At 41.5% G+C, this 17,516-nt stretch overlaps 1 protein-coding gene across 2 annotated transcripts in view; it reads left to right on the forward strand.

The window, feature by feature from the left end:
• LOC138203554 (MAM domain-containing glycosylphosphatidylinositol anchor protein 2-like) overlaps positions 1–17,516 on the forward strand; it is a 182,956-nt gene that overhangs the window by 154,260 nt on the left and 11,180 nt on the right. For both annotated transcript variants that reach the window (XM_069158514.1, XM_069158515.1), the window contains exons 13-15: positions 7,219–7,239; positions 9,393–9,548; positions 12,827–12,988. In XM_069158514.1, the coding sequence (XP_069014615.1) occupies positions 7,219–7,239; positions 9,393–9,548; positions 12,827–12,988 (339 nt within the window). The remainder of the gene's footprint in view (positions 1–7,218; positions 7,240–9,392; positions 9,549–12,826; positions 12,989–17,516) is intronic.

Below are 17,516 nucleotides of genomic sequence, written 5' to 3' on the forward strand. Positions count from 1 at the left end.
TTGGAGGAATATTGGGACATGCAAACACACAAACTGCTATCTATGTCTAGAAGTAGAAATGTATCTGTCTTTAGCACATTCATTACTAATAGAAAGACTTCTAAGTCGAAAACACTCAAACTCCAAGATTTGACCATTTTTACTTTTTGAGCTTTTTGAGTAACAAGGTTTCCTAACACTATGTAATCCCCACTCCTTCCCCAGTCTGTGATGGTTCTCTGCTGTGGTGAGCACTGTTGCTTCACTGTTGGAGGGTTGTGAGCTTGAATTCAGTCCTGCCTCTTCGAGCGAGGAGTTTTCACATATTTCGTGTGTTTGTTTTGGATTTCACCAGCAGTCAAAGAGACATACAGGTTTCTGAATAACCCTCGGGTGATTCTGAGTGTGTCTACTGTGTTTGTCCAGCCATGTTTGTTTGTGTGTTTACAGTGCAATGGCAAACACAGTGTTTCCTGCTTCCTACTAGAGGATGGTGGTATATTCTCTCGCTCCCCATGACCCTAAAAATTTGAGAAATGACAGAAACAAGAAAACAAAAATTATGACTGTTTGTCTGTTTGTTAGCCGTTAGAGCAAACATTGTCCTACTGTGAAATTTCAACCCAAGACATCTAACATTGAAACAAGAGCGAGTTTTCTCATCATTGCCCAATAGGCCGAACAATCATTCTGATGCACATAAAGCCGACGGTAGCAGCTTTTCTGTGACTTGGCAAGAAAACACAAAAGCGGTTATAGTGTCCCCAGCTGTAGGATGAAGAATGGTTGTGTCACCAAGCTCTGGAGACGCTCTTTTAAATTTTGCTGCAGTGACAAACTCAGCATCTGTTTGGTGTTCCTCATAACACTCCCCCCTCTCCCTCTCTCTCTCTCTCACTGCCTGGTTTCCTCCCAGATGCAGGATTTAATGTGTAAGCCTCCTGTCAAACCTCACAGTGGCAAAGTAAAACACTGCTACCGTTTCTTAATGTTCCATTTTCATGCAGCTTATAGTGACATATACAGTAAGATGCCTCTCTTGTAGGCATTAAACAGTTTCCTGTTGTAGCTGAGGTGTTATGATTCGTCCAGTGGTGGTTCAGTGTTATCCTTGTCGGAGCTCCCGCTCTGTCATGGTGTCAAATCTCTTTTTACCTGTAAAGAGAGTGATACACAGTTTTTGAAAGTATTATTTTACAATTGTTGTATATATTTTTTAAACGGCCTCAAGCTTACAACATAGAGTTTCTGAGGGTTGGCAATTATTTTCTTAATCCATTAAGCTGTTTGTTTTTTTGGAAACTCCCAAATAAAAAAATAAAACTATACCCAAATAATTTAGTCAGTAAGAGATGCATCACTGGGAGGCCAAAATGAACAATGTTGGACTCTCTGGACAACTTTGGAGAATTTTGCAATGCAATAAATATTTGTTAGTTAATGTCTCCTTGTTACCAAATTTGAAAAACACCTGTAAAAATTGTAATTTTTCTGCCTCATCCATCTGTAAATTAGGGAGTAACTACAGCCTTATAACAATTGAGTCAGTACACATTCATCTTATTTAATCTGGTCCAAAAATTCCCAACTGCAACTCTACCAAATGTTATGCAGCAATAAAGCACAAGCATTAAGTGGCCTCTTGATTGAAGTTGCCACACTTGGCAACCTTCAAAATATGGCATCGGTTGCATTTTAATAACGGATGGGCCCATCACAGAGACCTCCAGGGTACAAGGGGTTAAAATATCCTGTTATCATGGTATTATCACTGTAATGAAGACAATTTAGTGTAGCTGCTGTCTTGTTCCCTTATTTTGTACATGTCAGGAGTGCTGTCTTCTTACAATACTTTCATTGAAAGTAAAACATTTATTCATTTTCTACAGGAGAGCTCGATGAGATTCTGTCACGTCTGTCCATGAGATATGAGCACTAAAGCCAGCAGACACTAGGCTTGGATTGGAACAAAGACCAGAGACAGAGCGGAGCAGCTAGCCTGAGAGCAGCAACTCCCTGGAGTTTCTGTTCGCCTGGCAACTGCTCAGACCCGCGAAACATCTCTGAGCTACTGTTGTTTTTACAGTTTCATTTTTTTGTATCAAATAAAATGAGATATGACATGTAAATTAGTGAGCTTTAGAGGTTCTGGTTGGTGGATATCTTTACCTCTTGACAGTCAAGCTCGCTTTTTCCAGTATTTATGCTAAATGAAGTCAACCAGTTATGGTAGACTGCACCAGAATGGTCTGTCTGTTTGGTTGTCGTTTTGGCCTCGTATCGGCTATTCTTGTGAGTCATGGATTTCCTTAAACTCAAATCAGTGCCTCTGCCTGACATCCCCTTGAAAACTGCTCCAGGTTTTATGTTATGTCACTGATGGACCTGTGCAGAACATAGACTGTATGTAGAAGTGGACGTAGCTTGCGGGTCAATTATTTTGGTTTTCACCCCTTCTTACTGGTTTCCTGGCTGTCCATCTTAAAATTATTCCGTCTATAATCAGGAAACAAGCCTAAAAAAAAACAAATTTTTGGGAGCGTCTCTGTTTGATTGACAGGCCTGTGGTGCAGTCAGGTGAAGGCTATTGTTGGGCGAGACATAGTTTCATCTGGTTTCCAATCAGATAGTCAGATCCACCACTCGCTCCCCCCAGCTCGTCAGAAAATGGTCACTTCTGGTTCCAAGCCGCTCCCAACTGCTAAGATGGCACCGCCCACTATCCGAATTTGAGGATTCATAACGGCCCTTTACAAACCAATGAGTGACGTCACTGTTGGTCGCCACTTGGTGCAGACCCATCCTAGTGTCACACCAAAGGGTGAATTACACCCATCTATACCAGTGTCCAGTTTTACCTCGACCAGGCATGAATAGAAAGGTATCTTAGGTTTAGGTACCACAAACCATGTGGTTAGGGTGAGGAAAATAGCTTTGTTTGGTTTCAAATTAGTAATTTTACGAGAGTGACATTACCCACGTCACATAAATTCCGCAACGTAACGTGTAAGTCGAATATGTTACGTTACATTTGTAACTCAATTAAGAGTAATCCAAGTTAACTTGAAAATCCTATGTTTAAGCAATCCAACCACCCTTAAACTCTTCCGGACTTTATCACTCTTTGCACTTCATCACATGACCCTCTTCTTCGACTATGGTAATACATGTTTGTAATTGTCATGCTGAGTCAAGGCAAAACTGTGAAGCTGTTAAGTTTTTTTTCGGCTGGACTGATGGGTACAATACACGCTTTGCCGTGATACCGGGCTGGCAGAACAGTGCATCCTCAGAACATGATGTTGTTTGAAGGACACAATAGTGTAATGTTGCTCTTGTTATTTTTGTCACGGAGACATGAGAGAAAGATCGCTGAATTAGATTTACCCACACTGTTATTATTCCAACTGATGGTCGGATCTGTGAAGCCGTCACAGGGCTTTCTCAGAACGTCATGACACCCACCCACACCCTCTAAACATGATGGATGGGAATCTCAGAGAGTGTGGATTATATGAGGTCAGTAAAAAAAAAAACACGAAAGAAAAAGAAGCCAGGCAGCTGTTGTCTTTGAGGACACTTGGCTGCATCCATGGAATTGTCTGCTGCTTTGTAATAGAGCCGCAGGCCAGTGGGCAGGGATTCCTGCCAAGATGAAGTCAGTGCTCATATCTGGAACAGCCTCCATGGACCAATGTCCTTTGGCGGTCAATGAGCTCACTTTGTGTTTCAATCAAAATTAGTCAATTTGGATGGAAGGCACTCATGCATCAAGCGGTAGTTTGTTTTGTCCTCTGAGTTGGAAAAGTAGAAACCAGGACTCAGGCAGACATGCACCTAATATGTGATTTCGTAACAGAAATTTTCAAAAAGCTCACTCCACTCCATGATCACGGGCAGTGTTTATCTTGACAACTATCAAAATTACATTTCATCCCCGATCATTATTTGAGGCTTTTTAGCTGGGGGGGGGAGAAAAGCAGGGTGCGCACAGCATTTAAGAAAGAAATTGGAGATATTTCTTAAAGCCGTTAGATGTTGCTTGAGGGCTTTTCACACCAAAGCTATAACGACGTGGTGGATTTGTAGAAGGGAAAGTGAGGTCCGCTTCATGTTTTCAGGAGCTAAATACATATTTAAAGACAAAGCTGTAACATTTGTTAAAAGAATAGTTTATTTGAAACAGTGAAGTCAACAGTATATTTCAGTCTCAATTTGTTTTATTCCTTGTTTGTTTTCCTTTATCCAATGCAGCCATCCATACTGGAAGTAAAGTTATCTGCTGTGTGTGTGTGTGTGTGTGTGTGTGTGTGTGCGTGCGTGCGTGCGCACAACAGTAGTCGAGTAGCCTCTGGGCCTGCTCTGTGCCCAGCTTGATTTCCTCAGTGACGGTATAGAGACACTTCTTGAGCAGACACATTCATCTGGACTGAGGCACGTCGAGTTACCCCGTGGAAGCTGCAGCTAAAAAAAAAAATACTGACAACAAAACATATTTTCACAACCACAGTCTTGGAAGAAGGAGGAAATAGGCAGGAGGAAGGAATTGGGAGGGGGCGAGGAGAGTTGCAGGAAATGGGAGGTTGAGAGGGAGAGAGCCGGTGAGCAGGAGGGGGGCTGAGAGAAGAGAGTTTTGTCGGGAAACTGAGCATCCGTTTCACAGGCCCGAGGCTGTAAGTTGTCATTTAAAACATTTTCTCTGCAACAGCCCCCCTCTGCAATCTGTACTGCTCTGTGCAGACCAGTGAATATTCAGTGAAGCACTGAGCGTTGGGATGCATATATGTTCACAGTGTCAGTAACATAAAAGATTATTTAAGCTTTTACAACGAGGGTGTACATTTAAAAGGTTTGTTCTCTCTCTCTCTCTTTCCCTCTCTGTTTATTTATCTTTTCTCCACAAGTGGACATATATTTTTCCATGAGCCACACAACAATAACAACTTCTTGAGTTTCTGCTTTAAAAAAAAAAACACCAATTCCATCAGCGCCGCCATGCTTGCCCCACTCCTCAGTACATGTTTTCCTTTGTAGGAATGATTTGTTATTACTCACTTTAATTGGTTGGATTAAAATCAATTCCCCCCATGAACAGCAAGGTTTCATAAATCACGCAGCAACGTAGTTTTGTAGTAAAGCTGATGTATCGCATCTATTCAGCCGGTCAGCAATCGATCATGAAAATGCCCATGGATCTTCTTGACAGGTTAAATGGTATTTACTCTGCAAAAAGTGAAGTGCCGACTAACTGGTTCGTTGCAACTCTGTGATAACCTTGACCTTTGTGCATTTGTTGCCGCGGTAGCATCTTAAATTATCAATGAGGTGAAGCATTGAACTGTGGTGAGGTGGACAGAATGCAAAAGAAGTATTGTGTGCATTTCAGCAGACATTAAGTCAGGAGTGTTTGATCTAAAAGTTTTCCTGATGATGGTTTTGGAAACACAGAAAGGAAGTTGCAGGGAAGTGATTAGCCGACACACTTGTGATTATTACTAATTTTTATGATTTACTGGCTTCTAAATGGAAGTATAAAATAGGCTTAGCGTTCTAAATGGAAGTCACCTTGGACAAGAACATCAGCAATGCTGGTAAATGGCAGTAATGATAAGCAGTTGCGCTATAAGCTTATTAATGTGGTCTGGCTGGTCCTCCTAATCCCTATCTTCTACATTAGATAACAGACAGAGTGACTGCTGTCACCTTTTCCACTTCAAATCCCAGATATCTTTCTTTCTTTGATCATTCTACTGTGTATGGCAGTATATAGTTGCCTTTCTTGCTATGTGTTTACTTTTGAACAAGTCGTCCAACTCACATATAAGTGGTTTGTTTCTACCCTCAAATATGACCCACAGGAGGGTTTCCAAAATTAGATCCCCCGGTTTGGTTTAGGCACAAAAACTACTTGGTTCGAGTTCAGGAAAGATGAAAGTTTAGGTTAAAATTAAGACTTCAACCGTGTTCTGGGTTAAACATACTACATCCGTAAAATTAGGCAACTTTTGTTGTCATGGCAACACTAAACGTAGTTCTAAAAAAAACTATCCTGACCCAAACTTCAGTCTCCTGAACTCAAGTCTGCTGTCCTATCGAACCGTCCACCAAACCCAACGCCTCCGAACAAGGTAAAACTCACATTATATCGATATCATCTGAACTTGGTCACCAGATTGTCGTTATTTATACGACCGCTAGAGGGCGCATACTTTAAAACGGAACTGTGGGTCATAATCATTGACTGTATATAAAAGTGGACGTACCTTCCGGCTCTGAAAAATTTGGCAAATGCAGAAGTGCCTTAAGCTGCGATACCACCGGGTGCCACTAGAGGTTGGCTGCAAAAAGCCTCCGGCTCCAACGATTCCCATTCAACTAGTGTCATAAAATTGTCAGTCAATAAAATTTCTCAATGGGTTATCTTGGTGTTGTTAGATAAAGTCACTCCTTTTAATTTGTTTTCTGGCCGTCCATCTGAAAATAATTCCATCATTAATTAGAGAATTAGCTTCAAAAAGCTGTGTTTTTTGGGGCGTGTCTGTTTGATTGACAGGTCTGTGGTGCAGTCAGGTTACGGCTATCGGTGGGCCGGACATAGTATCACCGGGTTTCCAATTAGATCGAGTCAGATCCATCGCTCGTTCACGCCCAACTCGGCCAAATATGGTCACTACCAACTCCAAACTGCTCCGAACAAACAAGGTGGCGCCGACCAAAATCTGAACTCGAGGCTTCATTGCAGCTGTTCACAAACCAATGGATGACATCACTGCTGGTGGCCGCTTGGTCGTAATACGCTGCTTGCACAAAAGACTTAATGGGTTTTTGTTTTGGTGGAGGACAGTCTCTTACTTTTTGTTTGTGCATTGTGAAAGCAATGCACAAACAAAAAGATGAAGCACACTCTCATATAGCCTACTGCATGCTTCCAGTGTTTTTAATACCACAGGATGATATTTCCAGACATCTCTGAGCAAAGTTTTTTACATGTAGACTTGTATTACCTCTACAACTAACCTGGAGATAAAATCAGGATGAAAGGTTTATTACATTAGCTACTGTGTATATGCTTGTGTACCCTTCTGTGTAAAACACATCATCGCAGTGCACACAACAGTGTTTTAAAGCGCAACATGTTGAGTGCTCGTGTTTTTGCTCCTTTTTTTCAGTGTTTCATGTCATGACAAGCAGCTAAGATATTCAGCACTAATGATTGTGTCTGGCCTTCCTCTTTCACAGCTCCCATCAACCCTCACCTGAGTAAGTAATGTGCACCTCACTTAGCCTGTCTCGTCACAGAGCGAGCTCCTTCTGCTCTAACACAGTGTGAAAGCAGTGGGGAGACTTTGCAGTAACTGTACACTCCATAGAGATCTGACTCTCAACATGTCACACCGCACTCAAAGATCTTTCTAGGTATTCTTATCTACAACTAAATTATCTATGATAAGCAGGACTTTCCTTTAGGAGTTCTGAGTAAAGCTGCTTTAGGCCATTTTACATGTTGGGAGCTTTAAGTCTCTACAGTACATTTGGATATTGTATCTGTATGAGATGCTGGATGTGTGTGTGTGTGTGTGTGTGTGTGTGTGTGTGTGTGTGTGTGTGTGTGTGCATGCGTGTGTGCGCGCATGAGCACATTTGCACGCTCTGTGCTTTGTGATCATTACTTATGCATGCATCTGTGCCGTATGTGTTTGTAGTCTTTAATGTTTAGTCTCATTTATGACGCATTTCATTGTTGAAACTTTACAAATTCACATTATTCATGCCTTGAGAATCCACACTTCATCATTGTTTGCTGTGCTGCAGTGCGCTTGTGTCAATAGGGGCTTTATTTATTTGTATATGTATATATTTTGGTGGGTGTTCACACAAACATTGCCAACATAATAACAAACACCCTAATCACCAACATCATTATCCAAATCCCCGAAGGAAACTGCCTTACCTGAACGCCTCCTCTTCCTCCCTCCTTCCTCTGCCTATCCTCCAAATCCTCCTATCTCTCCCGGGCGCACACGGCGAAAAAACATTTAGTTTAGCTCACAGTGGATGGGGGCGTTAATTTCCAGCGCCAGGAGCTAGACCTCCATTTATATCTGCATGCCTATGAGGAGAGGAGTCAAGAGTGCCTGCAACCCAGCCCCTTCCTCCACTTCTCCCTCTCCACCACCTCTTGCGCTCTCCCTCTCCCTGCCTCAGCATCGCTGCCCTCTTCCATCCCTCGATGCATCCACCCACACTCTACCTCTGTCTATGTTACCTCCATTACCTGAGTAGAAGCTGCAGATTTTGCTCCTCTCAAGGTCACCACTCCAAACTGCTCCAAGCTATGTTTTAATAAATCAATGAATATTTATCAGAGCACAGGCCTGCATCCTGAATCTAAATGCTCCTTTTTTTTTTTTTTTTTTTTTTTACTATCTCTTTGAGGACACTGCTTAGCAACACCGTGTCTTCTGCTGAGGTGTTTTGCTTTGTTTGTTACATGGATTAAATGGAAGTTTTGACACTGTTGATCCTGCTGCGACCACTTCATTAAAACGAGTGCATTAGTTCACCCCATGTCTGATTTCCGACTATTCATTAGTATATTCGCTGTTAGACATTCCTCTACATGTCACCCATCATAACCTCATGCTGGAGTAACTAGTACTCCTTCTTTCTTAAGGGGTGACAAAACCCACACTTTCATTCCCTCCCTGCACACTCCACTAGTTTAGAAATTGCAGTCAAAGGGGCATGGAGAGCAACAAAGGAAGAAGGGAGAGTGGGGGAGCGCTCAATATCTCCACCTGCACACCCATAACAGAGAAGATGAAGAGCGTTCGAGACTTTCAATCCTGTAAAAAGAGAACTATTTGAAATCATAAGTAGTTTTCAGATGATGCTTTTTTTACTGTCAAACAACGTTCAGAAAAACATTCCTATCTTTAGAATAATGTTTTCAAATGAGATTTGCTTTTAGTTTGATATTGTTTACTGAGGCTGCGTGTGTTATTGAATGTCATCCATCATGCGTCAACAGTGGGCTGTATGATAATCACACACACACACTCGCTGCTTGTTTCAACAATGCCGCACGTCGTCTTTTAAGTACTGAACCAAACTGCGTGTCGTTGTCGGGGGAAAACGCACTCGGTGACGCCCCCGCCACAGTCAGAGAGAGGTCACATCTTAATTTAGAAATTCTGTTCACCAGATTGCATGGTGTAATTAGGGCTTAGGCTCTCATATTCCCCCAGAGACACACACACACACACACACACACTGCAGGAAATCTCATACATATACAGTTGGTGTTACGGTGCTCACATACAGTACACCGTAGCTTCCAGGCAATGTATAACTTCTTAGTATTTTGTAATGATGTGCATGTAAGAGCCTGGCTCTGCTCTGTCGCTCACCAGGAGAGTTCCACTGCAGCTTTGAGGAGGAGCCCATCTGCATGTTTATGCAGGACAAGAACGATGATTTCGATTGGACGCGGCACAGTGCTGCCACCCGCGACACCAAGTACACGCCCAACACCGGTCCCAGTGGTGACCGCAGTGGTTCCAAGCAGGGTAAGTAGCTCTAAAAGTAAACAGTAAACAGTGGCTGTCCAATCACAGCTTACAGTAGCTGCTGTAAAAGCATGATCTGGTATGCAAGGGCTTGGCAAGGTGTTGGTTTTTTTTTTTATATAGCCTTCACTATAACAAATGGATTCCACAGTGTATTCATTGTCCTTAAAAGTCAAAAGTTAGCATGCTCATTACCTATAGTAGTAATTTATAGCAGTACTTCCAAAGCCAGGAAGATTATCATGAGCTTTCTACTCTTTACAACAGAGAAAGCCATGTTTACGACTGGAACATCCAGTTTGTTGTATTTACACACTGTGTGGAAGCCCCTCCTGGGTGCAGGAGCAAAGTATTTGTCTTATATGTGCAAAACATGGCAAACCAGGTTTTGTTCATATATAACCGAAACCAATAATGCATTGTTTCAAAATTATAATTTTGGTGGTAAATCTGCCTCTGTTATCGTTGTAAACTGCATAATGTGCTGAGCTACAACTGAAAGCTTGACAGGTGTTGCAACAAGGTTCAGCGAAGGGTCAGTTAATTGATTCCTTAGATGAGCAATCAGTCGGGTGATCGTTTGTTTGATGGCCTGATACAAACAGGAACAGGTCCAAATCATTCCCTAAAATAGCTTTATACTTGTAACAGCGTGGTGTTTGGTACTTGTGTTTGCAGCTCTCCAATCATGTGTTTGTCAAACTAGCCTGCACTGAACTGGAAACTCCAAATTGCCAATAGTACGAATGTGACTGTTTGCCTGTGTGTTTGTCCTCTTCACAGTGTTTCCCTACACTGCACCAGGCACATGCTGAAATAGACTTCAGCTACTGAACAAGAATATCTATGCATAGTGAATGTTATAGTATAAGTAATATACTTATACAGCTTATACCCCGAGGGGAAATTTCTTTCCCCTCGGGGATTAATAGAGTGAAATTAAAAAAAATTAAAAATATATATATATAATGATAGAATAGAAGAAATTAGACACAAATCACCAATCATATCAATGTTCACTAACCACTGAGCAAGTAACTTAATCATGTTTCTCAGCTGGGGATTTATCTGTATGGTTGAACAATCATATTGCAAAAGTATGCACCAATAAGAGAAAAAAAAAACCCACAGCTGGTAGAGGTCTTAGTGAGGATTTTTTCCAGCTGTCAGTTTGGTTCTGCTCGCTGGATTGGAAATAATTTAGTCGAATGCACACATTTGAACGGACACCACTCTTTATTTCTTATGTAATTCATGCATGAACACAGGAATTCCCACAGCGCATTGGAAAACAGTCTGAATATCCCGTTATTGGCAAGTGAAGTGGAGGGATATAAAGTTAGCAACATTGCATTTTGATTATGTCGTACCTTTATTTGCAAACATGCCATTAAAAGTGACACTTTTTAGAAATGCTGAAATAAGTTGGAACAATTCAAGTGTTCCCAACTGCATAATATATTATTTCAGCTGTGCTCATTGTGTCACCAATTGCTTGATGCAGCACAAACTAACAATGAGCAGTCTTGATCATGTATTTGAATCTTATAAATGAGCATCTGTTGCTGTTTCCATGGTACCTAATCCAGAGGACTCTGCATAGTATTTAGTATTCTCTATGTTATTTACATGTGCAGGTATTCCATACTCAAGAACTTAATAAATAAAGAATTAACAAAATTGGACATATAGGGAATCCATTAGAGGATTTTGTACGAGTCCTCTGACGGAAGTTATCTGTGGTGGAATATAAGTGCCTATTAGGGTGCTCCGGCACCAGCAGCAGCTGAAGCAGTAAATAATGCATTGGCTTTAATCACCTAATGGTTTAAAAATGTCCAGCATTTCATTATCAGCCCCATTCCTCTCTGCATGTAATTATGTGATATGAGATTCAGCTGAGGGAGATATTCCATCTGGTTTTGGCTGGAGGGGCGTGGAGCTGCTCACTTGCTACCTTCCCTGCGCCTGTGGCAGGGCAGAGATTGGCTTCAGATTATTTGGCTCAGACACAATCAGAAGACCGTCTGGCATCACCGCCACTGCCCACGACTGTCAGACCACGGGAGCGTAAATGTAACCCCATTGTTATCATCTCGGTTTGCCCCAGGTTATTGTGACTATAAAAGGAGAACTTCATAGAAAGCTCTCCTCCTTATCTCTAATATGGAACGTTTAATTTCCATCATGCTATCACTAAACAATGTCAATTTTTTTGGTGTATAAAACCTCATATTTTTTAAAGAGCACATCCACTGTTCCTTAGTCAGGGACAGTGACTTCCCCCACAAGGCATGTGGGAAATATACTGTGTGTATATATATATATATATATATATACTGTATATATACAGTATACTGTCAGGAAATCTGACAGTATACTTTTCGCGCATTTTATGCCTGTATGACAGTGGAGGTGAACAGGAAATGGGGGGAAAGAGTAGGAGAATGAAACAGCTGCAGGTCCAGTCAGCTTGGAATAAAAGCAGGCAAGCAGACACTCGCCTCAGGGCATGTGCACCAATAAAGTATGCGCCCCAACTACCTGGCTATTTGGTCACCCACAATACAAGTTTTTATGAAATCTTTATTTAATTTTTTGGGAGGAATCTTGGACTAAATTCATCTCCTGTAGTTTAAGATATTCCCTCCAGAGGTTTTCAGTTGTACTGAGAAACTACACCAACAACAACTTTACGGTTTCACTTTTACAAAATAATTGTTTCTTAAAATGTTATGTTTATTACTGTATCCATTCCTCCTGTTGGTAATAATAATAACATGGACCTCACCAGGTTAACTACTGCGATGTGGGAGTTTAGTGATGGGACAAGAAAGAGTTTCAAACAAACATCATGTTAGACTGACTAATTTAGAAGAATATCACAGAGAAATGGAAAAGTTAACATCGAATTGATCTTTTTAATGTTTGTTTAAACTGTGAACAAAGTTTTACTGTGCAATGATGAGTTCTTACCAATTAAGGGTGTGATTGCCTACAGCTTTAGCTCCAAATAAATTGCTGACTTTTAATATGCAAGTGATAAAAACAACAAAAAAGACCCAAGTTATAATAAATTCTAATTATCCCTTAAATGAGGTTCTTCCTCCAATAGCACAAGGCAGTTTTATAAAGGAATTTGCATCATGCAGAATTTGAATAGTTCATGATTTCAGTGTGATATATTAAGACGATTTTTCCTGCCAGTCAACGTGAAGTGGCATATTGTATAAGTGTATGCTTATATGTGTATTTTTATGTGTCCTCTGCATTTCAAGGTTTCTACATGTACATCGAGACATCGAGACCACGCAAGGAAGGGCAACAGGCACGGCTCATAAGTCCGTTTTTCAACGTAGCCCCTAAAAACCCTTACGGTATCACCAACCCACCTGCCTACTGCCTCGGCTTCTTCTACCACATGTATGGGAAACACATAGGTAAGACACATCCCTCATATTGCTTCACTGTCCTCGTCTTGTCCTCTGCGCTGCTCTTTGAAATAATCGTCCACGTAGTGACTGCGGAAAAGACTATCTAAATTTATGGCCATTGCTCAATAGTTCGTGAAAGTAGATGAAGAGAAGAGTAATTACTCTGATTCTTTGAAGAAACTGTCTCTTTTCTGTGATATTGGTTGCTTAAGCAGCTGAAGCAACTTAAAGTGGAGCTCAAATTGTTTCAGCAATTCTCTGCTAAATGAAGGGAATGCATCCTTATTCTTCTAGCCAGCGAGGAGACACCACAACAAATTTTCTTTCTAAAGACAAGTACATCATCAAGCATCTGCGGGACATCGCACTGGCTTTGAAACATAAATTTAGAGATGAAATTCTTGAAATTGCTGTCCGTCACCTTCATGTTTCCCAGTGAGGTTTTCTCTTTTTCTTTTATTTTCTCTTTGGTGAAAGACTGCTTGTCTGTGAGTAAAAAAACCACCGTAGTTATGCTGGAGAAAAAGCAAAACAGTTTCAGTCATTTCCAGGGAGGTTGTCCCCACGGTGGATGCAGTGTGGAGTTTTGCACTTTTCTACAAAAAAATGTTAAGTGCAGGTGTTAGATGTTCCAAGCAAAAGATATCTCATTTTCGCAACAAGCCCCTTCAAAGGTGTGTGTGCACAAACCGATCCTGGGCATTAGCTCTTACATTCATGTCTGAAAGTAGATAACAACCTTGTATGGCCCATTCGAAGATGGCAGAGAGACTGAAGGAGCAATCTGTGGCTTACGTCTGGCTCTCTTCACCCGGGACCCAATCAGCTGACCATGAGTACTCCTGCTCTGAGTGCACGCTGTTTGTGGTGTTTGAATGTTTGGGAGAGGTGAGCGAAACTGGGTCTGCAGCACAAAAACAGCAGGCTTATACATTGCTGAAGGAATAGAGTGGGGGATTCTCTGTCTCAGCTTCACCCCCTATCACTAGCTACTGCGCCAGTTCATAAGGCAGGTAAAGAGGCACCAGCGGGTGGGGTTGCAGGGTCATCTTGGGTGTCGTGGGAGATGGAGGCGGTAAATGCAAGAGAGATGACAAGCTGATGCTGCACAGTCAAAGCACTTTAGAAAACATTTATAATCACGAAAAATGAAATTTTTAAATGTCTATATGTCCTATAAATCTCCCACCACTCTGTCAGCATATCAGGTGACCCAAAGCTTTAGGAACTCTGGTCTGTTCTGGCAACAACACATTTATATACATATATTATTGGACCCATTATTTTAGTTGCTTTCTTCACATTTCTCTTGTGTTAACATGTTTTGGCCCGTTTAGCAATGGACACTTATGAGCACTCGCTTGAGAGACTCCAGAGGGGCTCACAGATGTATAATTTGAACATTCATGTTTTATTTTGGTCGTTTTTGTTCTGCTTATGAAAACAGAGAGACCGAATAAAAATACATCTGTATCACCTAGGACCCTGTCACTTTAAGTTTTCAGGGCCTTAAAAGAGAAATCTTAGTGACACCAAACAAAGAGCGAGTGCACTGCAAAAAGATGGCATTTACTAAAAATAATACTTCACTAAAATATATTTTAGTTCACGCAAAAATGTATTAAAAAAAACTAAATGAGAAAGAAAGTAAAGAAAGTAAAAGAGAGAAGAGAGTGAGTAAACACCAAGAGGGGATTGGGAGTTGGGAGATTTGTGCTTGAACTAAAGCTTGAACTTGACGTTCAGCAAACTGTGAAATCACTAGAGGCTGGCAGCTGAACTCTGCTCTGTTTTGATAAGACATTTACAGTGAGCATTTGGCTGCATTTACTTCAGTATCCTAGTGAGACTGGTGGTATCATCGCCATCGCCACCCTCCACCTGCTCCGCTTCTCCGAGCTTCTGCTGGACCTGCTGCTCCAGCTCCAAACCACTCAGCTCGCTCTCTCTTCGTTCTGTCTCCCGCACTTTGAACACGTTGGTTTATGTAAATTATTCCAAGCTAAATTTTCTTTTGTGCATCTCCTCCCTTTGAAGTTTATTTTATATTTTTTATTTGCATTAATAATATAAATAAGCTTACAGATTGTTCTACTGAGAATTAGACTATTTTTTTCCATTTGGAGCTAAAGTGCAGCTACAATAAGTGCCATGGCATTTTGTTACATTATTAGTGAGCAATATCAAAATTGAATCCATTTGACAAAGTTCAGTCACTGACCTCTGCAGTATGTCCTCCTGTTTTTATCCATTTTAATACACATTATGAACAGTTTTTATGGATTATTATGAGAAATGTCTTGGTAATGGAATTATGATACCACAAGACTGTTAAAAAACAAAGTTATGATCTTTACTAGGGTTAAAAACATACACTCCTTTTTCGATTAAACTGACATTAAACTAGCACAACCAGAGGTCAGTTATGATACAGGCAGCAGAGCTGAGAAATATGCAGAGCTGCCCAACATTATGATCCATCACTTTTTAAATGTTATATTCTTTCCCACAAATGTGTCTATTCTGTCAGCCTTTTTCGATTTTATGTGTTTAGCATTGACAGTTTGTGAATGACACGGAAAAATTTAAATAAAATGACTTTCTTACAACAGGAAATAATTGTAAATTATTTGAAGGTAGAAATGAATGGAAAAAGATAGATACTGCCTGAGTCAAATGCAAATTATAAAATGTAAATAGTAATATCTCTATCTAAAGTGAGATATGTTTTATATTTTGGTAGAACTGACCCTTTTAGCTTTACACTGAGTTTACAACAAGACTCCATAAGAGCTGAAATTCAGCCAGGCTGCTTTTCAGGAGTCCTCAGCGGAGAGAGTGGAAGTGTCCAGGCAGGGGGGCCGGACCAAACATCTGGAGAGGTGGAGGCGAGGGAGGTGCAGAGAATGTAAGGACAGAGGTGTTGGAGGGCGACTCAGCAGGGAGATGAGAGCTCCTCCGGCTCCCTGCCGAGGTTGAGTAGGCCGTGACATTTCCAATTTGCTCAAATTGATCGCCAGCCAGACCCTCTCTTCCCTGCCCTCCCCGTCTGTGGTGAAACCCATGCCCAGACTGTGGCGTGTTATGATGAATGGGCTAAATGTCAAGGACTTGAAACCCAGCTCAGATCCTCCACAGCTACGCCTCATTTAGTATTCTGCTTCTCCGGCCGCGGGAGAAATTTTCCCCTGAGCTTGGGAATGTTGGTTTGTGATATTTTCAATCCAGAGGAAAGAATGCTAATGATAAATATGTGCACATATATTCTTTATTTTCTCTTATCTTTGAGAACTTTGCTGTTTTAAGTAGATTTTTTTTTTCATTTGGAGTTGCGACTCTGAGCCATCAGATGTGGCACTGCTCCATCTTGAAATTCTTGGAGTTTGATGCTCTTTGGGACTGTGCTGTTGAGGTGAGTCAGAGTCAAGCTGTGGCACGGCAGCGCTGAAGGCCAGAGTCGGTCGATAAGGAGTCTCGCCTACACACTGATGAGAACAGTGGCACAGGCTCACAGAAACTCCTCCGTAGTTAGCTGGCGGGGGGATACCTGAGACAAGGTCACACTTAATTACTGAAGCGCACATCAAAGTTTGCCTTTGGAGTCCGTGTCGCATTTGTTTATAGGATTAAGTCTCCAGCAAAGCACACCAAGCAAGTCTGTTTTAAGCCTGACCTTCTGAGAAGCAAGGGAGTCATCTTTTCATTAGCAAGGAGGGTGGTACTGCACCTCAATCCCCCTCTCCCTCATCCTCACTACATAATTGAAAATTTCCAGGAGCTATTTCTCACTTTTCACCAGACTCACATCTTTCTCCTCTCAGATCTCTTTATATTTCACAAGTGCCTGCCAAAGGTTTTCCTTCAAAAAAGAAAAAGTGAACCAAAGGATATACAGCATATGCCTTTTTTCCTCAGGATGTGATGACACTGACATAACCACCTACATCGCAATGAGTTCAAAGAAAATGTAAGCCAGCCAGCTCAACAAGAATCCTTCTACATCCTAAACACTTCAACAGGAGATGAAACCGCAGGTCATGTTCCGTACAAGAGCTCATCTCTCACTGGAGATTGTGCTGTCGTTGGGAAAAGTGTGCACTGTGCTGATGAGAGAATATGAACAGGGACATCCAGTATAGTTTCCCCTCGTTTCCTCGCAGAGATGTTTGTTGAAGGGGGCTGAGCAGTAATGAGGCACCTCGCTGAGACAAAAATGCATCAAACACGAGGGTGCAGTGATCGTCGCTGCTGTTTTTTGCTCACCAGTTGTGTCAACGCGAAAGGCGCTGCTTTCCATATTTGTGAAATTCACTTGACTTCAGAGCAGAGGTCCCACTGAGCCGCGCTATGGTGTCGGTGCTAACCTGATTTGAGGTCTTGCAAAATAATACTCTCTCACACACACTCTTCCCGCACGGCAAATAAAAACACGAACATATTCTGTGTTTTGGGAGGAGAGGGTAAGGTAGTTGCACTCAGTGTCATCATCTGACGGCTTTATATCAAAGTCTAGGACCAGACAAGAGGTCTCACT

Source organism: Embiotoca jacksoni, unplaced genomic scaffold, assembly GCF_022577435.1.
Source record: "Embiotoca jacksoni isolate LCO1_2020_lvr unplaced genomic scaffold, fEmbJac1.0.p SCAF_23, whole genome shotgun sequence".
Taxonomy (NCBI): domain Eukaryota; kingdom Metazoa; phylum Chordata; class Actinopteri; family Embiotocidae; genus Embiotoca; species Embiotoca jacksoni.